We start from the raw sequence: 26,950 nt of genomic DNA, 5'->3' as shown, positions 1-26,950 counted from the left end.
ATATATATATATATATATATATATATATATATATATATATGTAGCACCACCAGTTCCCCAGCACTCGCTCGCTTCTCCAGGAAAGTCCATAGTGAATGATATACAATACAATGTAGATGCAGCAATAAAATCACCATTTAATGTCAATAATAGACAATCCACATAAATGACAGCCTCAGATACAGACAAGCTTGTGATTTTATTGCTGCATCTACATTGTTGTGTATATCATTCACTACGTACTTTCCTGGAAAAGTGAGTGAGTGCTGGGGAACTGGTGGTGCTATGTGTTTTCTGCCCATGCACAGCTTCAGCTTCCGGGCAGCCATTGGCCTTTGCACCAGTTGTTTGGATCTTTATATATATATATATATATATATATACGTGTGTGTGTGTGTGTGTGTGTGCGCGTGTGTGCATGTGTGTGTGTGTGTGTGTGTGTGTGTGTGTGTGTGTGTGTGTGTGTGTGTGTGTGTGTGTGTGTGTGTGTGTGTGTGTGTGTGTGTGTGTGTGTGTGTGTACATACTTTGGCAGGGCAGAGGAGGTCTCAACTGCCTCTGATTTTGCCTTATATTTTTATCTGTTTTCTTGTAAAAAGCGTAGTGCTCTGGTGAATCAGTGAATAGATATTTTTACATGGAGGGTGTAGATGCTCTCAACTGTCCTTAATTTGGCAGAATGATCCTGATTTTGCCACATTTGTCTAATAAATTTGAATATTACAGTCTGTCAGTCTATAAAGCCAGATGTTATAGTTTCTTACTGCTTATATTCAGAAAGTGCATGTCTCTGATGTTTGGTCTTTGTCCCTCCATTTTTGCTTGCTTTGGCAAGAATTCTTGAGCAAAGAGATTGAGAGGTATAGTTGGTGGCAGGGACATAGAAGCTCTCAACTTTCCCTGATTTTGCTTCATTGATCTCTTGTACAATTTGTGGTGCACTAGCAAATCAGTGAAAACAGCAATTACTAAATACTGGCAGACATATTGTTTTTTAGAATTAATACCTCACTGTAAGATGCTGTCCAGTTCGATTCTCAGCTAGAGCGTCTTCTGCGTGGAGACATGCGTGAATGGGCGTACCTTCGTTGAAGGTTGTGCATCAGGTCTGGCAAGCCGGTATGTAAAAATCAACTGCCAAATCATAAGCGGACCGGAGTTCCGCTGTGGCGACCCCTAACCGGGAAAAGCCGAAAGACACAAACAAAAGTCTCCAGAAAAATCATGATAATGTAAAGCGTGTTATTCTAACAACTTTCTAAGTATATACTGTATAGGTAATATCAGTACTTGATTTTGATCTTTTGGTCATTATTATTTTATAGCTTTTGCCTTGATTCTTGAGACAGCATGTAGAGAGGTATTTCATTGCAGTGGGTCACACACTATATTCTAAAAGTAATTAGCTGTTTGTGAGCCACTTATGTATTTGTTCATTTGATTGCAGTCAAACATATCAAGTCTGCAGTCACAGTCATACAAACTGGTTGTGATGGATGGTCACATATGTGTGTGTGTGTGTGTGTGTGTGTGTGTGTGTGTGTGTGTGTGTGTGTGTGTGTGTGTGTGTGTGTGTTTCACTTTCCATCACAGTTAAACATCAGCATTGTACTCAGTAAGTAATGTAGTCTGGGCAGTATGTCCATGACAACAACTGATCATTGACAGAGCTCCGAGTTTTTGACTGTGATGCATTCTTTATGCAATCTACATGTACTCCCTGTCTCACTGTGGGTTATATCCATGTGCTTTGGTTTCTTCTCACAAACTATACTTCTCTTTATATTATCACATTTATCACCATTTGTGCTTTGACATTTATCCCAGTGTAATACCATATGGATATATAGAAGGAGGCTATCTTTTATTGGAGGATAGGATCATAGGAGGTTACTAGGCTAATAGCCCCAGGGCCCTTACAAACCTAATGGAGTTCAACCTGTGTTCCCAAGGGTGTCGGGTTCAAGCAGACACTAAAATCAGCACCTATTAACCCTGTCCAAGTGGGACACAGGTGAAATCCCTGGCATGAATTTCTGCTTACCCATCCACTCATCCAAATTATGCTTAAATAGGGCCAACAACGGGCTTTGTTTAACATGAATAGGAAGCTAGTTCCAAAGGTGGGGCAACCTCTGTGAAACAAATCTGTTCTCTCCAGCAAGTTCTGTTGATGTCACATACCAGGTTAAGGTCTTTTGAGTGAATGACCTGTGTGCCATTTGACTTGTGAAAGTGCAGCATTTCCATTAAAGCTGGATCAGAGATTGCTCTATATGCAAGGCATAGGTTGTGTCCTAGCAGTCTATATGACACAGAGTAAAGTGACAATGATTTCAGTCTGTCTGCATAAGACAGATCTTGAAGATCTTGAATTGTCTTTGTAAGGAACCATTGCAGTCTGTCCATTTGCTGCAGTGCTTGGAATGGAACATAGCAATATTATTGGCCTGATGAGGGAAGAGTACAGAGGGATTATAACCTCTTTTCTTCTGGAGGCAATGCCCTTACTTATGAGATGAGTAATATAAAATTCCCTTCTTACCACTGTGGAGACATGGTGATCAAAGTTAAGGCTGCTGTTAACCTGTGCGTCCAGATATCTCACCACTGACTGTGTGTTTAGGGTATAGCTATTGATCTGGTAGTTTGCAGGAACATCACATTTGCCAAAGGGGATGATAATACATTTTTTGCATTAAATTTAAGACCATAACTTTGGCACCCACCAGTCATTAGTCTGTGTAAGACCTTCTTGCAGGATGTTGATATCACTAGGAGTTTCAATGATCACTCCCAGTCTGCAGTCATCAGCAAACTTTGTCAGACACAATCCTTTAGTTTTCACCTGTAGTTTGGACAAATAGATTCTGAACAATGGGGTATCAGAACCAATCCTTGTAGAACACCACTAGTTATGGGTCTGCTGGAGATGGTGGAATCCCCTGTTCTGACCACAGGAGTTCTATCATTGAGCCAGTTTCCAACCCACCTGAAAATATATGGCTTGATACCCAGCTGGGTGAGTTTATCAATGATGCCTGAGTGGGGGGGGGGGGTGTCAAAGGCATTGGCTGAGTCTAGGTAGGCCATATGAACAGATCTGTGCTCATCTAAGGCTTTGGAAACTGTTGAGAAAAAGTCCGCCAAGTTTAACGGCATGATCCCCCCTTGACAAAGCCAAACTGGGTGGGGTCGAACATTTGTATATTTCCTATATCTTTGTTAATAATGCCCATGATTATTCATTTCTGGCCTTGCCAATAAGGCTGGTCAGGCTAATGGGTCTATGGTTCCTGGGATCCATGGATGCAGCCCCTTTGGGCAAAGGAATGAAGGTAGCTGTTTTCCATTCTCCTGGGACAAAGTCAGTGCTCAGGCTGTGCTTGAAAAGCATGCTCAGTAGTGCTGCTAATTCTTAACTCATGCAGAAAACAGCCTGGGATGTTGTCTGGGTCCATACAGTCTGTGTTTTTGGCCTTGGAGAGGGCATTTAAGACCTGCTCCTTTGGGATACTAGGTGGGGGACACGTGATAGGGATGCTTTGGAGTATATGTGGTGGGGACACAGGAGTGAAGTTTTCACTTAACAAGTTAGCCAGCAGGTTTGCTATATCCACAGGTTCTGCATATTTAGTACCATTAACTATGAGTTCAGCGCAAATCTGGGTCTTACTTTTGAGGCTATGGATGTAACTAAAGATCGCCTTGTGGTTATCCTTAGTTAGGGAAGGTAATATTTCCCGATAAGATTTACATTTCTTTGCAAGAATCTGTCTTCTCAGTTGATTGGGGAGCTATTATTTTGTGGGCTTTGAGCATTAGGCTTTAAATACAAAAAGTTTTCCTTGAAAGACAAAAAATGAGACCGAATTTCTTGTAAGTCTTTTCTTCAGGCCATCATCAGAATAAAAAGTCATAAAAATGTCTGTAAAATGGACCTCAGAGCATCCGGAACCCTGTGACTTCTAAGGCCTAACAGATCCCCAGATCCCTGGTTTAATTTTGTTATTTAATCCAAATTTTTGTTTGAATTCAACTAGTGGTATTTGACCTGCTGTAATTTAGTCCTGCCCCAATCAGGTTAGCTCCACCCATTCAGTTTCTTCCTGCAGCCCTGCCCCCTTGCTTTGATATCATCCGCGGCCAATGTAAGGGATTTACAGTCAGAATTACATATGAATTTCAACAGCAACACTAACTTTAGATCATCACTTAAAAAAAAAAACAAGAACATATTAACTCTTCTTCCTCACATTTCCCTCTTAAATCTTGAAATATTATCCCACCCCTGGGCTTATCTTGTCTTTGACCCCTTCTTAACTTAGAACACCTTTTCTTCAGTTCATCTGTCAAGTCTTCAGTTATTGTCATTCACATTCATATGCAAACTTACTTTCTGATTTATTTTGGCCTCATTAAAAACAGTGGACTCATATCATACACAGACTTGACCTTCATGGTAACTGGCTAAAATCTCTGAACCCAGATTGCTGAGAACAAAAAATGTAGGGATCAATTGGCTAAAAATACAGTCTTATATACTAAATCCATGATTACCATTTCTTGGTATATTCAAGATCTCAGAGTCAGGATATGCAAGTTTAGAGGAGGGCGGGGCTTGACCCCTACATCAGGAATACAGTTGGGATTGCTCTCTTGCATAAAAGCAAGTTTAAAGGACAAGAGCAATGTTTGATCTTCGCTCTGTTGTATTTATGGCCTTTTTGTTTTCAGTCATATGGGACTTGGCAAAGGGAGCCTAAGCTGTTAATAGTGAGCCCTATTTTACATCCCTTCTTCTCAAGGTAAACAAGCACAAATAATGCCATCACCTGATACATAAAGCCACTGCTATCAAAACCACCATTCGCTCCTTTCTTTCTCTTTGTTTTTGCCCCTTGCTCTTCTCTCTGTCGTAGAAATAAATTATTTTATATTAGCTTCTTGACTAATCTCAGTAACAATTTCTAGTAACAAATTACTATCTAATATACTAATGAAATATTTTTGTGCAAAATCTTTACTGAAATGCCTATTTGTCTTTCAAAGTATTCTTAAATGAACCCTTGTTCTCGTCTCTACACTGTAAAAAGTGAATTTCTTCTATTGTTTTACACGTTGACAATATGATAATCCTGATGTGCTAATTTTATACTACCACTTAACTTTATATTTCCACCGAAAATTGTATAATTCCATTTTGAATGTAACTCTCAGGTTGAGAAATTGCTTAAGCCAGTGTTCTATTTCAGTAAAGTAACTTAAAATAAGATAAAATAAAAAAAATTAAATCCATCTACTGCCAATATATTTATCCAGCACTATGCTGACTCTTCAAACGTTGTGGCTTTCATCTATTTACCTTTATTTTTTTACATTGCTTCCTATGCTAGTACTGAATTCCAGTTTGCATATTTACCTTAGACAGCCCTCACAGCATAGGAGCTCTGAATCATAGCTGACTTTATGTGCTTTTGCTGATTATCTGTGCTTAAATGGATAAAAAGAAAATTATCTCCACAACAGGGTTCAATGTATGTAATCTACAGCTTTTATTTCTGATATTTAAAGTGGACACTCTCTAGTACAATATTTTCATTATAGATACAAACACCTCTTGATGTTATGAGGAAAATGTCTTTAAAATTAAATGTCAGAATGTTTTACTATCGATAAATAAGCACTTGCGGGCATGGCTAAAGTATGAATTAAAGTATTCCGGAGAGGATGTGATGGATTTTGTGCTGCTGCGTGAAATAATATATTGCCCTATGAACTTTAAAAATAGGAGGATCAACAGACAGTGTCAGGTACTTCCGGTACTAATATTAGTTCCATGGCGACACATCATTTCATAAAATGGAGAGCAGAATCATTTAACACTTTGCTTCTGCTACCGTACACACCTCCTCGCCCATCATATGTATGTTTCTTTCTCATGGGTTATCAAACTCTACCCACTTAGTTTACTGCTGGCTTCTCTCTCTGATTCCTGATTTGTCTCCTGACAATTTCAGTTACTCAGTCTGATAGCAATAATTTACAAATGCTCACAATGTGTGAGAAAAATGGTACATATTGCAATTCCCTTGTTGTTGCAGTTACTTTTTTGTTACACTGGATTTCATCTTGCTTTCTCTGTCCACTTGCTTCTTTTGCTGCTGGATTGGTATTATACTGCTTTGGGGTAAGTTTTACATAATGCTATCCCAGCTAATGTGTCTCCTAATTCTACAGAAAACAAATATGACAGGCATGTAATGGTTTTAGATTACTATAGATACATTTTAATAGATGCATTTAATGCTGGTATTATATGTCACTGAAAGCACCAGGGTAGTGTTTTTAAAACAAACTTAAGAGTGGCAAAGTTCTTGGTTCTCCAGTTCATTGTTTGACTGGTGTACCTTGTTTCTGGAGTTTACACGCCCGCTTTATGTCTGTATGAGTGCTCTCTCATGTGCTAATGGCATTTGGCATATTAAATGTTGATTGTCCAAGCTATAGTAGGTGTGCATGTAAGCAGTGTGTGACTGACTGAGCACTGCCTGCAACTGGCTAATGTCCCATTCAGAGTTAGTTTCCCTGTCTTCTGCCCATTTAGAGGTGAGGTAGGTTCTGAATTGTCTGTAACCCTGAAATGGATAAAACAGATGTCAGAGAATGATTGATGACCGTCATTTATCAATATGTTACACTTCACTTTTTTAAAAGTACTCATGCAGTTCACAGCAGTACAACAATGCGTTATATGCATGCACTGGGATACAACTGTAATTTATTCCCAGAGAAGTAAGGCTATATGTTATTCAACAGTTAATGTATATCTACTAAGAATAAATTAAGGGAATGTGGTTTATATCCCCTGCCTGTGTCATGACCTGGTTACACAGTACAAAATGCGAGTTTTGCATTTTGCCACTTATCTCATACATTGCCAAGAAGAGGTATATTAGGTTTTGGAACATTGATTTCACAGTGATACTGAGCATTATGTACTTCTTCAGCTAAGGCACACTTCCAACAAGGGTGCCTTTCATGTCATCTTTTGAAAATCTAATAGGTTTACAAGGATGGATAACCATCATTTTCCTTCTGATAAACAAAACGAAACAGTGAAAGTGCAGTTTGAAAACATAATAGCCCTGCATTAGGAAGCAGAATATTTCTGCAACAAAGGTACACTGTCATGCTATTCTGGAATTCAAACCTCCAGCCCCAAAGAGGAATACATTATCTTAATAAATGTACCTGTAAATATACTAGCACATCCAACTGATAATTGCAGTATTCCAGTGAATATGAAAAAATTATGCATTTTTATCGCTCATATTATGAATATATTAAATGCTGTATGTTATCAGAAGTTAAAGTATCTTTTTTAATAACACTTGAGGTGTCAGATCTATTTATACAGTTAATAAAAAATATTGTATGACAATACTTTGAGAAACTCAGAAGCTGAAGTTTATAATTTTCAGTTTATGAACAGGGTGTCAGTCTCAGTATAATCACATTAACTCTGATGTTTTTCCTAAACAATAACATTTCTTACTAGACAACATTTTTGAAGCCTCACATACAGAGTTTAAAACAAGAATTGCTGATCACATTCAGAGTATGTTTGAGGTCACTTTCATTTCAGTGATTAATAAGCCTCTGCATTAATTAACTTACTTGACATTGTAAGTGTGTTTAATTATGTATTCCTGTATTTAAAGTAGTTGCACGTGTGCTGTATTTCACAGTCCCCCAGGAATGGTTATGCTGAAGCAGTAGTGGTTGTGGTCAATAGGTCATCAGTTAGCACATGGCCATGATAAAATACTTTGTTCAACCATTTAATTATATCCTTTATTTTCAGATTAAGCAATGACAGTGGACTGGCCTTTGCTGTTTCCCAGATGACATGAAATTGCTTATGCACATACATGCATACAGCCACATACAAAAATGCTTACATAACATGTCTTCTCTTCCTTACCATTCTTAAATGTTAGCTCTTAGCTAATCCACCACATGTTCTCCTTGTCCAAATTACTCTAGGCAGCTCAGGTAGCCATATCTTTCTTTCATGACCTGCAGTTTAACACACTTTCCTTCAGTGCTAGCCATGTTGAAACATTTGTTGTTATACATGCCTTCTTAAGACCTTTCAGTATACACTGCCATGCATCCATCCATGCATCCAAGCATTTCTGCATTTTGAACTCCCTTATCCCAACCTTCAGTCCCCAGTGGGTACTGCAAGATAAATAGATGTTCCCAGGCAATTTGATTGAAATACAGTAGAGAGCTGATTATCCCAATGTTCTTCTTGTTCTCTTTCGGCTGTTCCCGTTAGGGGTCTCCACAGGAGATCATCTGTTTCCATTTCTGATTATCCAAAACGTCAATTAACTGAATGCAGCCTTCCACAGTTTGCAGGTAGGAAAAGATAATAAAGTCTGAATATGTAAACATTATATGTATAGACTGCATGGAGAAGAGTGTCAGGAGTGATTTGTGACAGACGGGTACCAGAAAGAGTGAAAGGGAAGGTCTACAAGGGAGTAGTGAGACCAGCTATGTTGTATGGGTTTGAGATGGTGGCATTGACAAAAAGGCAGGAGTCAGAGCTGGATGTGGCAGAGTTAAAGATGTTAAGATTTGCACTGGGTGTGAGGAGGGTAGACAGGATTAGGAATAAGTATATTAGAGGGTCAGCCCAGGTTGGACGGTTTGGAGACAAAGCCAGAGAGGTGAGATGCTGGGTATATTGGGAAAAGGATGCTAAGGATGAAGCTGCCAGGTAAGAGGAAAAGAGGAAGGTCTAAGATAAGGTTTATGGATGGGGTGAGAGAGGACATACAGGTGGTTGGTGTGACAGAGCAAGATGCAGAGGACAGGAAGAAATGTTAACAGATGATCCGCTGTGGCAACCCCTAATGGGAAAAGCCGGAAAAAAAAGAATGCGTATTTGCTTGCGAGTGTTTTTTGAGCTTGTACTACAATAATATACTATACCATTTATTTTTCCTGTTTAATGTTAATCAAAATAATTTTCCAAACAGTCTGATTACCCAAACTATTCTAGGTCACAATTAGCTTGGATAATTGACTCTCTACTGTAATCTCTCCCAAGTGTCCTGGATATATTCTGTGGTCTCATGCCAGCAGGACTTTCCTGGTATACTTTCCTTCTAAGCTCCTACTGATTATCATGTCTATGTGATCTTGTCTTCCCCGGGTGACAGTCACTCTGCTGTAAGTTAATAATGGATTACCAAGCACCTCCAAACAACAGCAAAGGAATATCAGTTCTGCAACTTTCATGTGTGATGTCATTGCTTCAGTCATCATTCAAAGCTCTTGTCCATAAGTGAGAATGGTGAGTTAAAACTGCTAGTTACAGCAAAGCAGGTATCAGGGCTCATGATTTACTATAATAGCTTAATATTGTACATTCATTGCAACCATCAGTTTATAAATCTATTAACTCCATATATCCTCATTCTGAAATGTATCCGCAAGGGTAGCTGTTACCTTCTCAGCTGCAGTGACAAATTCACTCTTTCTCAGAGTACATTCCCTAACAGGTAGACTGCCTTAGTCTTAGCTTCCTCCTTAAAAAAAAAAAACAGTTCTTCTAAACACACTTTTATGTACTGATTTCTATGTTGCAGATTTGTATGTCAACCTCCACCCAATATTTTCTTTCCTTATTCTTCCACAGATTATCCAACATTCACCAGACCTTTCCTTCCCCTATCTCTGATGCTGTGGTAACCAGCAGAATCCTATAAATATATGTATATAGATAACTGCAAACTCTGCTTTCATTTTCATCTTTATGCAGTATAAAAATTAATCTACCAATTTTTTCTTTAACTCTGTACATATATTATTTTATTACAGATGAAACCCTGTTTGTGTATATTTATGTCAACTGAAACTGTACATGTACTTTTTTTTTGTCATGTGAAACACAGCATCCTAGACGTATCATATTTTGTATGAGTTTAAGCTTTGGGTTACTGTCAAATGAAACTGCGTTCTTGCCTTTGCACCTGGGTCATGGCTGAAATTGGTCTTTGGACCAGCTCACTTACCAAGTTACCAAACTGTAAATAAATCAATAAATAAATAAATGCTTCTGCACGTAGTGATTCCCATGTTAGGCTACACTGACCCTTATGTATTCTATTCCATGGACATTCATACTTTCCATGTTATACTTTCTGACACATGGGTTCCTATTACAAAACCATAGACACTAAATATCAAACGGTGTAAAAAATGCCGGACCTCGATGTGCTTTTTGTGAGCTCGCAGTACAGTGAAGATTGGAATATTTGCCCTTTCCTCACTGTAGTGCATTCTCGGAGTTGGTATATATAACCTGCGGGTGTTGTGGGGGGGGGGGTGCAGCAAGTTTGAGGTCCGTCATTTTTGGCATTTAGGCCGTTTGATATTTAATGTCTTCAGTGTTGTAATATAGACCCCTGACACACACCTACATTGAAATATATTAACTCAACAGTGTGCATAATTTTTTTCTCTCTGCTTTGCCTATCAAGTTTTCAGCTGAATCTAATTACATTGTAATTTCTTATTTCATTTGCCAATGTTTCAATCTTATCTGTTTTATTTTCTCTCTAGTAACATTTGAGTTAATTTATGACCTTATGGTAACAAATGCTACAGGCATTGAGTTTTGCAAGGGGGCCAGAGGCATATAGGCTAGAAGCCATAATGTAATATATTAATAATAAGATTAAATAATTAAGCCAATAAATATTGCTTACAAACTGAAAACAATTTATAAGAATGTCAGTGTTACCTTGGGCCCTGCCTGACCAGGAAGTCCAGGAATTCCAATAAAGCCCTTTTCACCCTATAAAGTAAAATAAATGCACAGTTAGTTTTACCAGAATAAATACAGAAGAACATTCTTAGGGCAAAAATCACAGCATCTGCAGACCATGTCATAATTTTAAAGGCTATGAAACTGAAAGTACCATTCTAGCTTGACTAACCTTGAAATCAAGAATTTTAAATGTCCATTTAATAAAAAAATATTCTGACACTCTGCTGAAATGAAATCAGAAATTTTAAATGTTCACATAAAAATTACTTCTGACTGTTGAAGCATCTTAGCATTGTGACACATCACAGATATTGAATGTTGTATGTCTTTTTTAGGTTCTAACTTGCTGACACAAATAGAGCATAGCATGTACGGTGTATTTTTCAAATTAGTATTCTGAGCCAACTACTTCAAACTCCATGTAGGAGAGTAAAATTAAGACATTTTATGGATATTGTGGCTGCAGAGAAAATGGAAGTAATATGAAGGAGAAGGATATTTAAAACAGAAGTTTATGGATGGTTATTAGAAAATGGAAACATACAGTCAGTGCAGATATTTCAGTTTCCAAAATAATACCTGTAAAAACATGCTCATGAAATAAATTTCATCAATTTTTTTATAAATCTTGGATAATAGTCATATGCATCAGAATCATACCTCATGGCAGTTCTGAGGTCTCAGTCTACATAAAAATGTAAAAAAATGTTTTATTTTTTCTGTCAAACAGTGCATTTTCCTATCCAGCCCCAAATAAGAGATTAATTTCTTGGCTAGCTATTATTATGCCAAGCACACAATTCTCAGAACTAGCTTGGAATCTGGTTCCATGCCTAAAATCAGCCCATTTAAATTTGAAAATAACTACAAATTGGTTCCCTTTCATAACATTGCAGTCCAGTTCATCAACTCTAAACACAGCGAGACAAAAACGCTGTAATTGCAAAAGCACAAAGTCCCAGAACATCATCTTTCCTCTCCGGGAAAGTAACCACTTGGCCACCATGGTGGTTTAGGGTTAGGCAGTGGGGGGGGGGGGTTAGGTTTAGGAGAAGTAAGGGGAGTTTTAGGATTAACCATCTTTTTCATTATTAGCAAAAACAGAGCCCAAAATGCAGCAATATAACAGAAACAGATGTAAAGTCCCTTAAAATCAAAGGGCAAAAAATCCAGGCTGAGAATGATTCCAAAATAACAGCAAAGAATCCACAGATATACGTGCAGGTACCAGTTTATTCACAGAAGACACAAGCGCTTTCACAATAGCTTCTTCAGGTGTAACTTCTCCATGAAAATACACACCTTATATACTCTACCTAATTAATCCAAACAATCAATTAACATACTAAAACATTTTTAAAAAGATATTACACCTAAAGACATGAATAAATAAATGTTACCTAACTGAAATGCATACATTTATAATGCAAGTACAATAAATAGTGGACAGTGAATTATAGTTGATAGTGAACTATGCATGTATATATACGTATATAATTTTAAAAATATAAATATATATAAAAATATATTTATAAAAGTACAAAATATATATATATATATATATATATATATATATATATATATATATATATATAGTTAAAATATACACATTTGTTTATGTAAAATATATATATATATATATATATATATACATAAGTAACAAAATTATAGAATCATAAATATATTTACATTTATATTTAAAAATTGTGAACATACTTAAAAATATATATATCAAAATTCATCTATTCAATGGTCTACTACGAAGTACAGGCTTGATAGGAATGCATTCATTAAGGCCATGCCCAAAAGTAGACCTGAGCCTCACAATCCATTTTGTTTCAGTATCCTCAGTTCTAACCCTCATGTCACCACCTCTGCCATTCTCATATATAAGAGATAAAACTCTAAACTTGAATACATGGTCATTTCCCATAGCACTAATATGTTTAGCTAGAGCATTAATTTTTGACTTCTTCCTAACATGATAAAGATGCTCCCTTATCCTTTCTCTAAGGGTTCTGTCAGTTTTGCCTATATAAAAACAATGGCATGACTGACATTCTGCTAAATAAAACACATGTGAGCTGTCACATGTAGCACCTACCCTAAACTCAGTGGTTCTTCTAGTGTCAGGGTGGTGGAACAATAAACTCATATCTATAGATGAACATTGTGAACAATGTAAACATATTTATGATTCTATAATTTTTTAAATTATATACGTATATATACATGCATAGTTCACTATCAACTATAATTCACTGTCCACTATTTATTGTACTTGCATTATAAATGTATGCATTTCAGTTAGGTAACATTTATTTATTTATGTCTTTAGGTGTAATATCTTTTTAAAAATGTTTTAGTATGTTAATTGATTGTTTGGATTAATTAGGTAGAGTATATAAGGTGTGTATTTTCATGGAGAAGTTACACCTGAAGAAGCTATTGTGAAAGCGCTTGTGTCTTCTGTGAATAAACTGGTACCTGCACGTATATCTGTGGATTCTTTGCTGTTATTTTGGAATCATTCTCAGCCTGGATTTTTTGCCCTTTGATTTCAAGGGACTTTACATCTGTTTCTGTTATATTGCTGCATTTTGGGCTCTGTTTTTGCTGATTGTTTTTCTATTTTGTGAGCCCACCACTTATTCCATTATGGCTGAGGATGCTATACAAATTGAGCTGGACTTTAATCCTGAAACTCGAGGCATGTCACAAGGTAGTGTTGATACATTTATATCTAGAATTAGAGATGTGAACAACCCTTTGTTGAATGCTGATTTTGAATGCACCAAAGAAACAGATACTACTATAAACTTTTTATCATTAAGGACTGATTTACTTGATTTGGAGAGGCTGCTCTCCAAACTAGCAAGAGTACAATATGAAAAATTTCATCTTGAAGTATGTTTAGAGCAAAAACTTATACTCCGAGGGCTAAGAGTACTAAAAATGCCAGCTGAAAATGATTGCTATGCATTCCTTCTGACTGAGTGGCAAACGTTGAACATTGCCACTAGCTTCAGTTATATCAAACTGTTGGTTGCAGCAGCTATAAGACATGAGAATAAACTGTTGGAAGATATTAAAAATAAATATCTATACCTTGATAATACGTATAGCGGTGAAACATTTACAAAATGCTTGCAAGATACTTTAAACAATGTTGATTCATACAAGCGTAAGCTATTTCAAATTAAGCTGAAGAAGTTGCAGAGAGATTGTACAGACTTCTCATTGGGCCACATATTCATGTGGCCACGAGAACCAATAGCTGTGGAGCAAACGACTGTTTCAGCCCAGAGAATATTGGAAGTGAATTTGTATGCGCAAATGGCTACTAGCGCTCGTCGCAGTGAGATTTTTGCTGACAGCCCTTTGGTTCAGGCTGATAAAGCATGTACTGTTACTGAAGGAGGAATTACTGTACCGACTGCTTCTACTAATTCCGATGTATTTACGCAAGGAGCTAGGAGGAAAGTAACAGTAACAGCACAAGTCCATAGGGGTGATGACACTACTGAATCTATAAAATCTAATGAACTTGGTAATGGTCATTTACAGTGTAATGAGTATGCACTAAATTTTCCATTACCAGTACGGGACAACTCTGTCGGAAGAGTAGATGGCCAGAGGAAACAAAATCAGTTACGTGGAAGGAGCAACACAAGGAACAAGAGGAAGCACGAAGAAGAAACCAACAATGTTTACACTATAAAGAAGGCTTTTCAGAAAGTAAGACTTTAGTTATTAATTTATCGAAGCGTTTGCTTACTGACACTGAACTGAATGTTTTAACTAAAGGTTTGTCATTTATACCTACTTCAGATATGACTATAACTGATGCCATATTTGACTTGAAGTTTTTTATCAGGAATTTGAACCTGAAGTTAATGTTTTTAAATACACATGATAAGTATGATTTTGTTTTTAAGAGACCGAGCACTTTCATACCTAAAATAAACTCAATAGTTAGTGCCTTCGAACAACTATGCATTAATGATTTTTATGATGTTTTTGATAATAATATTTGTTGTAACAAGAATTATAATTTTAGTAAAAATGAAATGCACACTTTGAATGAATTAGAGAATGACTCCAGCCTGGTAATTAGATTGGCTGACAAAGGAGGGCAGATTGTTGTTTTAGATAAAGTGGACTATGATTTATTAATGTATGATATGCTTAATGATATTAGTTTTTATCAACCCATTACTAAAGCAATTGCAGATCAGATGATTCAACATATAATTACTGAAATCAAGAGAATGCAGTTTGAGTGCCTTATCACTGATGAATTGTTTCACTACTTTTTAGTTTGTAAACCTGTAATACCTATTATACAAGGCCTTCCTAAACTACATAAGGATAGCATTAGACCACACATGAGGCCTATAGTATCAGGCAGGGGATGGTCTACTGAAGCTATTTCCATATACGTTGAGAAGAAACTGAGACCAGTTATAGACTCTATGTGTCATGTTCTAAAAGATACTGAACACTTTTTACATGATTTATATGAATTTACTAATCATGGGTATGTAGAAGGAGAGGTTATTTTGGTTACTTTAGATGTTGTTTCTCTTTTTACCGTTATACCTAATGACACTGGTATAGATTATGTGAAGAAATTATTGTTGAAAGTAGGTATGCTTAATTCTAGTGAGATTGTGGTTATACAGAAGTTGATAGCATTAGTGCTTTATAATAATATATTTATTTTTAATGATCAGATTTTTTGGCAAAAGAATGGGGTTGCCATGGGCAGCTCCTTCTCAAATAGTTATGCCAATGCTGTCATTGCAACTTGGGAGATAGACTATATATTTAATAGTACATATGCACCTTGTATACCTTTTTTCAGAAGATTTGTTGATGATTGTTTTTTCTTGTGGAAAGGAAGCCTTGATGGGTTGAAACTCTTTGTTGAGTATTTAAACAGCAGTACAGATTTTCTGAAATTTACTTTTGACTATTCTTATACAGGAATCAGTTTTTTAGATGTATATATAGATTTAGATGAAACAGGAAAAGTAAGTACTAGGATGTACAGGAAGGAATGTAGGGTAAATAATTTGCTTGATCGACAAAGTATGCATCCAGATTTTGTTTTTGATAACGTAGCTCACAATCAGTTTTATAGGGCATCTAGGCTAAGTGTAGATCCAGTAGAATATGACCCTATGATGCTTAATACCAGTAATGAGTTGAAACAACGTGGTTATTATACCAATTGCATTAATAAGAATGAGAAGATGGTGAGACAAATGAGATCTAGTAAAGCAAAACCATACTTTTAAAGTAATGGACCTAGACATACTACGAATAATGAACAGAAATTAAATGTCTGTATTACTGTGTTTTTACCTACTTCTTTTTACTTTTGCATCATCTTAAAATACTCATTTGTATTTATTACTGCTTGGTGTAACTCATTCTAAGCCTTTTGGTTTAAACACTTGGGCTTCGGACCAGTTAGTTGTTTTGCACTGAGAGGGTTTGTGGTCTGCACTGTTGTGGCAGAACAGGTAGCTTACATCCTTCTAGGTTGAGAACTGCTGATTGAGGGCTCAGTGTCTGTTATTCTAAAAGTGTATTAATTCTGGTTTAAGCACTTGGGCTTTCAAGCCAGTTATTTTACATTAAGAGGGTTCGTGGTCTGCACTCTTGTGGGAGGAGAGGCTGGACTCTGCCCTTCTGAGCTGGGAATTTCTGGTTAAAGGCTTATAGTGCATGCATATCTGAACTGTTTCTTACTGAAGTTGGTGCGCCTTGTTTGCTGTGGCATAGACTGGATTCGGGCCTGCTGGATCTAGCTTTGTTTGTGTAACTTGAGCACTAATCCAGACATTCTCTAAAGTATTCAATGGTATTTATTACTGCTTGGTTGTAACTTGATTAAAGTGTAGCTATCATTCAAGTCTTTTGGATTAAGCACTTGGGCTTCAGACCAGTTGTTTTACATTAGGAAGGTTTGTGGCAAGCACTGTGGTGGCAGGACAGGTATCTTTCATCCTTCTAAGTTGGGAACTGCTGATTGAGAGCCCAGTGTCCAAGTGTATTAGTTCTGGTTTAGGCACTAGGGCTTCAGGCCAGTTATTTTACATTAAGAAGGTTTGTGGTCTGCACTCTTGTGGGAGAAGAGGCTGGACTCTGCCCTTCTGAGCTGGGAATTTCTGGTTAAAGGTTTATAGTGCCTGAATATTTGAACTGTATCTTACTGAAATTGGTTCACCTTGTTTGCTCTAGCATAGACTAGATCCAGGCCTGCTGAATCTAGCTTTGTTTATATGCTTGTTGTTTGTTTGCTTGTTATTTTCCTGGAAGCTAATTCCACCTAATACACAACTTCTCAGCGCTTCTGTGGATCACTAGTGATATCTGCATTGCTTACTGTACTTATTTCCTTGTTTCACTTGAAAGAAAGTTACTGTTTGTCGTTTTTGCATTTAGTTACTTGTAACACATTGCACTCAAGTTACCTGGCACTTGCTCACTAAAGCAATTATATAAGTCAGCACTAAAAGTTAAAAGCACTACACCCTCACTCCCCACTGGCCCTTGTTTTCAATTAAGGATTTCCCAATATTATTCTAGCATGTCCAAAGGTCAGTTGTCAATCTCCTCTCCGGTCCAGCTGGTGAATCTGGGAATCTTGAGGCAATGTTATAACTGCCTCATGTACACAGACAACCCTCTCCTCCTCCCACATTACACAAATACTTGCGAGAGATGCAGCTATTTAGCCAAACTGGAGGCTGAGCTCTCTCAACTCAGGACTGGCAAGACCAGACAGGAGGAGAAGGCAACTACACACACCACAAAACCAGCCTCACATAATGCTACCACTCCACTGAATCAAACACATAAACACACAAAGACATACTCGGAGGCTCTGAGTAAAATTTACCTAAACAGCAGAGGCCTCCAAAGCAGACACCCAAACAACTGCTACCTCAAGACACCCCACAAGCAACACATAAACCACAAAAGCAGTGTGCAAAGCAGTCACAGCCCTTAAGGCCAAATACAACATCAAACATACTTGTCATAGGTGACTCCATAGTCAGACACACTGAAGTCCCACTCACCAGGCTGAACAAGGAGAGGGTCACAGTAAGCTGCCTATCGGGCGCTAGAATCCGCCACATAACACAAGCACTCAGGTCACTCCACGGCAAGTACAAATATGACACAGTCATTGTCCATGCTGGTGTGAACGACCTGAGACGTACCTCCCTGGACTACATGAAAAGAGACATAGAGGAGCTCTCTGATTATGTAGCCCAGGCAGGTATGACCCTAACCCTGAGCAGTATCCTTCCTTCACCAAGAATGATGCCACAATATAGAGACAAGATGATCAGCTTTAACAATTGGCTTAATGTCTGGTGTCATTCAAAGGGGATCCAGTGTCTGTCTGCCTGGGATGACATGCTTGACAAGCCACGCTGCTTCGCAAGGGACGGCTTGCACCTGTCACCCTGGGATTCCGGATATTGGCTAAGGCTCTTGCCACCCCATAGTGCCTTTTTAGGCAAGGCTCAAATTCTAAACCTACCACCCTAGAAAACAAAAATGGGAAGAAACTGAGGGTAATGCTGCTCAATGCCAGAAGTCTAAATCTCAAAATGCACGCACTCGAGGCCCTTCTCAGTATGGAGAACATCGATGTCTGTGCTGTAACTGAAACCTGGTTCAAGGCTCCTGAGAGCACCCGGCACTATTAGGTTTTACCTCATATCATGCGTTCCGCCCCAAAACCCGGACCACACCACAAAAGGAGGGGTGTATCCATATTCATAAAGGATACCCACACCTCCAGGTTGGTGGCAATGCACAAGCTCGGAAACCATCCAGGTGCAACTAACCATAGGCAAAACTGCTCTACAAATTGTAGCATGCTACAGGCCACCCTCTCAAACTCAGGAACCCCACACAGCCTTCCTGAAGACACTAGAGGGTATAAATGTATCTCCAAACACCATCATATTGGGTGACTTCAACTACCCGAATATAGACTGGGAACATTACTCAAGCCCTAACTTTCTAGCCCAATGGTTCCTGGAGTTCATAAATTCAAATGCCATGGAACAGCTAGTCACTGTTCCCATGAGAGGAGAAAATATACTAGATCTCATTGTCACAAACATGGGGACAAAATGCTCCACACTGGAAGTATATCCCTCATTGGTGAGATCTGATCATAAACTAATCTCACTGGAAATCCACATCCCGCCCCCACCCCAAACAAAAAAGACCATAGTGAAGAACTTCTCTAAAGCAAACTTCACACTATTCAACACTGGTGTGGTATCCTTCAAGGCCCCTGAGCCAGAGGAAACCACAACCCAAGCTGTGGAAGCCCTTACAAATGCCTTCTATGAACACCTCCAGGACTGCATGGATCAGGCAATCCCAAATAAAACCAAGACTCTTTCCACAAAGGGCAAACGTCCAGTCTGGTGGACCCCAGCCATTAACAAACTTTACAATAAGAGGAGAAAGCTATTACATGATAGAACAAAATCCATAAAAGGGAAGTCACCCCTGATCATTATTAGTAGAAATTATGAGCACTCATAAAATCAACTAAGGCCAATTTTGAGAGAAAAATTGCCATGGATTCAAAGGACAATCATAAGGCCTTTTTCAGCTATGTTAGGAACCTGGGTGGAAACTCCCAGATATGCTCAGAATTAGTCCAAAATGATACAAAAATCACTGAACCCACAGACATTGCCAACATACTGGCAGACAGGTTCAGTGCAAACTTCACCCCTCTCCCCTAAAGGAGAGATAACTATCCCAGCCGAGTGTAGCCTCCCGGACATCTCAAATGCGCAGGTGAAAGCTGCTCTCTCTAAAGCTAAAAACACAGCATCAATGGGACCGGATGGTGTCCCCGGCTGTGTGCTACATGAGCTAAATGAGGAATTAACCCGCACATAAGGCAGCTGTTTAATCTCAGCCTTACCACAGGATACGTGCCCAAGGAGTGGCGACGGCAACTGTGGTCCCACTCCACAAAGGCGGCGCCTCACGGACCCTGGTAATTACCGCCCCATAAGCTTAACAAGTCTAGTCTGCAAAGCTATGGAGAGGATCATAATGGAGCTCATAAACAAAGATATAGGGGACTTGCAGACATTGGACCCGACCCAGTTTGGCTTTGTCAAGGGAAGATCATGCCTTTTGAACTTGGTCGACTTCTTGAAACAGTCACCAAGGCCATTGATGAGGGAAAGGCAGTCCATACAGCCTACCTTGACCTTGCAAGGCTTTCGACACAATACCCCACTCGGGTATTGTAGAAAAACTTACCAGCTTAAATGTAAACCCATATGTCACAAGATGGGTTGCAAACTGGCTTAAGGACAGAACCCACAGGGTTAGAGTTGCTGGCGCTGTGTCAGACTCCAAGCCGGTCACAAGTGGTGTCCCACAGGGCTCGGTCCTTGGCCCCCTATTGTTTGGCATCTACTTCTGAGAAGTACAGGCCAGCATGGGAGGACTTTGGCTGACAAACTTTGCAGACAACTGGAAACTGGGCCATAGTGGAAAGTGCATCGGACACGGATATCCTTCAGAAGGGACTCACGGAAACAGATAGCTGGTGCCAGAGCCATGGCCTGAAGTTAAACGCCAAAAATGTATAGTCATACCCTTCGGGAAAAACAAGGTAACCCCAAGCTACCATATAGGTGGCAATCCAATAAGCACAGAAGAGGTTATCAGGGACCTGGGGACCCAGGTTGACAGTGGCCTTTCTTTTGACACTCACATTGCTAAAGTGGTTAGAAAGACCTTCTACATTGCCCACCTGATCATGAAGGGATTCACATCCAGATCTAGTGAGGTCATTGTTCCCCTGTACTCTTCACTTATCAGACCAATGATCGAGTACAATGCCCCATTCGGGATGTATCTCACCCGACATCTGCAGCAATTGGAGAGACCCCAAAAGTTCCTCACCAAAAGGATAAAGGGACTCCAAAATCTGTCATATGCTGCCAGATTGAAGAAACTCCAGCTCTATTCAGTCGCATACCGTCTGCTCAGAGGTGACATGTGCCTGACATACAAGGCCATGTCCAACCCAGAATTAATGGACATGCTCCACCTCAAACAATCCAAATCCACCAAAACCACTAGAGCAAGCGACTTAAACCTTAGCACGGATATAAATAGGACGTGCTGGAGGGATAGATTTATCACTCAGAGACTCCCTATGCTGTGGAATAAAATCCCGGTCCATGTGAGGCAGAGCACCTCGCTGACTCTGTTCAAGAGAAATCTAGACCTGTGGATGGGAGATCATAGGTTTACCCTGGGAATCATCTCTGTGTCACTGCTGGACAGAGGCACAACAAACTAATGGGCACAGTATTTTTTCATATAAGGGGTGGCGTAAGCCACAAAAATTTGGGCTAGGCTTATAAATGCCTTAGGGCAGATAGCCTAGTATAAACCTATGAACCTATGAACCTATGCTAGGAATGTCAAACAATATACTGATATTATTAATAAATATTGGCCAATTTTAATTACTGAGCCAACAATATCCTCTCTTATCAGTACCACACCACAGTATACTTTTAAAAATAAGAAGAATTTGTATAGGAGGTTATGTGGTGTGAAAAATGTAAAACCACCTGGGATATTCAAAGGAACACGACCTTGTGGTCATTGTTCACAATGTTCATCTATAGATATGAGTTTATTGTTCCACCACCCTGACACTAGAAGAACCACTGAGTTTAGGGTCGGTGCTACATGTGACAGCTCACATGTGTTTTATTTAGCAGAATGTCAGTCATGCCATTGTTTTTATATAGGCAAAACTGACAGAACCCTTAGAGAAAGGATAAGGGAGCATCTTTATCATGTTAGGAAGAAGTCAAAAATTAATGCTCTAGCTAAACATATTAGTGCTATGGGAGATGACCATGTATTCAAGTTTAGAGTTTTATTTCTTATATATGAGAATGGCAGAGGTGGTGACATGAGGGTTAGAACTGAGGATACTGAAGCGAAATGGATTGTGAGGCTCAGGTCTACTTTTGGGCATGGCCTTAATGAATGCATTCCTATCAAGCCTGTACTTCGTAGTAGACCATTGAATAGATGAATTTTGATATATATATTTTTAAGTATGTTCACAATTTTTAAATATAAATGTAAATATATTTATGATTTTATAATTTTGTTACTTATGTATATATATATATATATATATATATATATATATATATATATATATTTTACCTAAACAAATGTGTATATTTTAACTATATATATATATATATATATATATATATATATATATATTTTTTTTTTCTACTTTTATAAATATATTTTTATATATATTTATATTTTTTAAATTATATACGTATATATACATGCATAGTTCACTATCAACTATAATTCACTGTTCACTATTTATTGTACTTGCATTATAAATGTATGCATTTCAGTTAGGTAACATTTATTTATTTATGTCTTTAGCTGTAATATCTTTTTAAAAATGTTTTAGTATGTTAATTGATTGTTTGGATTAATTAGGTAGAGTATATAAGGTGTGTATTTTCATGGAGAAGTTACACCTGAAGAAGCTATTGTGAAAGCACTTGTGTCTTCTGTGAATAAACTGGTACCTGCACGTATATCTGTGGATTCTTTGCTGTTATTTTGGAATCATTCTCAGCCTGGATTTTTTGCCCTTTGATTTCAAGGGACTTTACATCTGTTTCTGTTATCTTTTTCATTATATTTAGCCTCACTGCCCTCAAAGGTTTTATTTCACTAAGTAAAGAATCATTCAGTTATAGGTTCATAGGTAAGTGGAAAGACATTACTTGGCCACCAACGAAAAAACCACAACAGTAACAAATAACAACCATTGAAGTAGGGGCCTTCACCCACCCACACCCCCCTTCTTAAATAGGGTCTATATCACATAGTCAAAGTGCCGTAATTTCGACTGACATATGTTCAACTGACATATGTCCAAAGTTACGGAACTTCGACTACCTATAAAAAAAAAAAAAAAAAAAACACAACAGACAAATATAAAAATTGTTGTATGCAGGGGGGCAAATCTGTCTGCACCCCCCACACCCCCTGCTACTTAAATATACCAACTCCATGATCGCGCCACATTTTGAAGTGAATGAAAATCTCCACTTATGGAGATTTCCATTCACATGCTCGAACATTTACAAATTCAAAATATGGTCTCGACCATATGTCATTCGAAATTGTGAATGTTCGACTACATGATAGGAACCCCTTAAATATCCCAACTCTGAGATTGCACGACAGCAGAGAAAGGGCAAAGTTCACCATGGTGGCCAAGTGGTTACTTTCCTGGAGTGGAAAGATGATGTTCCGGGACTTCATGTTTCTGCATTTATGATATTTTTGTCTCGCCATTTTCAGAGTCAATGAAGTGGGCTGCAATGTTATGAAGGTAAACCCTGTAAACTGTGTGTTATTATTTAATATGCTACTGACTCACAAAGGGTTCAGCTTTGGTTAGACAATCATAATAAATGGTGGAATGACAATAGTCTGAAATTAAATATTTAGAAAATCCAGTATAGCTCATTTTGGTAAACAAAACATTTTCACATACCATACAGGTGTCAGAGATGCACTCCTACAATTAAACACCTTTGTAAGGGATCTTGGCACTCCTGTTGATAATTCTGTATCTTTTGGTTATTATGTCTCCACAGTAGTTCAAAAAAGACTTCTGTGTGGCTAAATTTCAAAGGCATCTTCTGTAGATCCAAAAAAGTCTTAATTTCCCTTAACTAAAATCTCAACTAACCCATTATTGATTGCAATGCCTCTTTTCTTGTGTATTTGCATAAGCATATCATTCATCTTGAAAGACTCAGAGATTCATAACTAAAAAGATCAGTAGTCCTGAAAGTAACCAGGATAGGCAGGAAGCCTTATCTCTGTATGCAGACTGTTACAGATTCTTCCATGATTATCTCAGTCTAGCATTTCAAACCATGGAAAATAAAACACAATTGTAATGTCCCTCCTCTGGGCCAGTAATCAAGGACCCGCAATCTTCATCACTGCCACTGATGTGCAATGTTCACTTGGAACAAAAATAGATACACACAGTAATTTCAAATGCAGATCTCTGTACCAAGCACAATTTCCCTTAATAGCACATAGGGTCCACACCCAGTTCTGGGGCTGGAATTCCTTTCCAGCCCCACAAATAAGACTCTACTTTTCTCATTGCTTAAATCGCTGCTCTGTGTCCCTGTTCCAAGCAGCTGACATACACACTCTTTAGATTTGATTTTTACATACATATGCACCTGGGAAAGGCTGGCACAGATTTACCAACTATGTTCCCTCTGCCCAGACTATAAGATAGATACACTGCCACCTGCCAGCTATTTTAAGGTTCTTACCAGTACCCAATTACCCTTATATAAGTTAATACTTATACAAATGGTAGTATTAAGCAAGTAACAAGACGCTCAGGAAGACCACTGTGTCACCAAATAGATGCAATTGCTCTCCAAGGTTAAAATAGTTTCTAAAAGATCATAGGATCATAGTACCATAGGAAGTTACAAAGCTATGGCCCTAGGGCCCTTACAAGCCTAGCCAAGTTCTACCCTTATTTCCATGATTAACACCTAATGCCATGTCCAAGAAGGTCACAGGTGGAACCCCCGGGTCAAGATTGTGTTTGAAGAGGGCCAGTAAGGTGCTCTGTTTGACATGAAATGTAAGTCTACTCCAAAGGTGTGGTAATAATGCCATAATAAAAGGTTTAGATATATTTAATAATAAATAATAAGATAGAAAACATAAACATACTCAATATACACAAGAGTTTCAATTCAAAGGAAATATAAAAAATAACACAATGGGAAAGACTCAGACAGATACAGAAAAAAACACTTTTAGCTAATCTCACTATTTTCCTAACTGACTGAAGAATTACAATTCCTTATTTACTTACTAAAGCAAGGCAAGATAAAGTGCATGTGTATCTTGCATCAGTTACAATAAGAGAGTGCTGAGTGCCACTTTCCATATCTCTCAACTGTCCAGATGTTAGCACAATATCCAGATTTTTGCCTCATATTTTTGTTCTGTTCCTCAAAAAATGTGTAGTTTTCTGCAAATCATTAAGGGTTGAAGTCACTAAATAATAACAGATGTTTGAGTTTCAGACTCCATGTCCTTCATAAAATGCATGTTAATGCAAAAGCTGTTATTCTAGCAACTTTTTAAGCTCATAAGAGCAATATTTTGAGCATTTGTCCCCCATTATTTTTGCCTTTTAGCAGATTTCTTGTGCAAAGAGGTTCAGAGGTATGCCAGTCTCACATCTGTCACTAATATCTAAAATAATTTCAGTTCTGGCTATAGAATGACATCACATCTGTGGTTCACACACTAACCCCCCAACTAGAAGATGAATCAGAATCATGCATGGAGGTTTCACAATGCACACCTGTAGCTTTGCTAGGAGACTGAAAAACAATTCCAGTGCTTTCATCCTTTTTGTAGAGACTAACCAGCCATTCTCTGGCACCCCAAGGTAGCAATTAGTGCACCACTAAGGATAATAAGAGCAGGAGCCCAAACAAGACACTGTGCCTCTGGCTCATACAGCCCTGTGAGATAAAATCTTTATGGCCTAAAACAAGTCATTTAATTTCAAGCTATTTTTTTCTTATGATAAGCTGAGCTGAGCTTAACCCTTTCCCTTCCAGCATCCTCTGTTAACATATATACATATCCTCAGTTACAACAGTTTAGTCTGATATAAATGCATATTTTTTTCCATCCAGCAGGACCCACTGTTGATACATTTTTAACACAAGCAGGTTTACAAATCAGTTTGATATACAAATAACATAGCATACTTTACAAACCTCCAGCTAGTTATGCTGGCATATGTTACACATGCACTGTCCTACTCTCTCTCACATAGCTGGCACTACCTCACATCATCACACCTCTTTTTCCTCTTTCTCTCCTCCAATACCCAGTAAAAGGAACTAAATTTTCATCAACAGATAATTAAGAAATGTTGGCATGATAGGTTCATATAACAGCATATTCCCCACCTCAAGAAAAAAACTTCCACTATATGTCAAGTATAGTAGCACCCTTACTAAAGTCAAGGTAACCTAGATAATGGAAGGGAGGTTATAAACTCTTCCTTGTTCAAGCATGTATTGGAAACTTTTGAATATAGGTTATTGAGCAGCCTTGTATTATTCTGTAGACTGATTGCCTAGTACTTACCTATGATCCTATAACTGAATGATTCTTTACTTAGTAAAATAAAACCTTTGAGGACAGTGAGGCTAAATATAATAAAAAAAGATGGTTACAATCCTAGAACTCCCCTTACCTCTCCTAAACCTAACCTCACCTCCCACTGCCTAACCCTAAACCACCATGGTGGCCAAGTGGTTACTTTCCCGGAGAGGAAATATAATGTTTCGGGACTTTGTACTTTCGCAGTTACAACTTTTTTGTCTCACCGTGTTTAGCGTCAACGAACTAGGCTGCGATGTTATGAAGGGGAACGAATTTGCAGTTATTTTCAAACTTAAAAACTTCCATGGCTGCTGCATGTAATTTGTTTGAACTCCCATAATGCATTCAGGTAAGGTACAGCTACTTACCTCATCTCATATTCAAGTTTGAGTGTGAGCATCAGTCTACATGAGCTACAAGACACTCAAGTTCCTGGCTTCAGTATCACGATCCACCAGTATCAGTAAATATGCACAATCTCTGCAGGACTAAAAGTCATCAAAATAATTCCACATTAAAGAGATCTGTAACTCATGAAGTGGCTGCTGCTAGCAAACAACTTTATATTTCATTGTTTTATCTAGAAATAAAGTGCCTGTTGCCCTGAGGAATAAATTGCCTGTGTTACATTAAATAAATGACAAGCTAGTAATATTGCAATGGGGAATGGATGGCAAACTGATAACAGGTTCATAGTTACTAGGTATCTCCATCAAAGAGGACATTCTCAGGACCAGCTGTGTTAATGCGTATGCTAATATTGTAATGAAGGAATGAC

The 26,950-nt window shown here is 38.1% G+C and overlaps 1 protein-coding gene across 1 annotated transcript in view; it reads right to left on the bottom strand.

Annotated features, from left to right (window-relative positions):
• Positions 1–26,950, bottom strand: part of COL19A1 (collagen type XIX alpha 1 chain) — a gene marked incomplete in the record, with an annotated part of 3,251,042 nt that overhangs the window by 2,313,948 nt on the left and 910,144 nt on the right. Inside the window, 1 exon segment of the mRNA XM_044063894.1 lies at positions 10,825–10,878. Within this exon segment, the coding sequence (XP_043919829.1) occupies positions 10,825–10,878 (54 nt within the window).

The sequence above is a fragment of the Protopterus annectens genome, chromosome 2.part2, assembly GCF_019279795.1.
Source record: "Protopterus annectens isolate FY-2018-M chromosome 2.part2, PAN1.0, whole genome shotgun sequence".
Taxonomy (NCBI): Eukaryota; Metazoa; Chordata; order Ceratodontiformes; family Protopteridae; genus Protopterus; species Protopterus annectens.
Note: the sequence above shows the minus strand (reverse complement) of the source record. Positions and strands in the feature narration are given on the sequence as shown.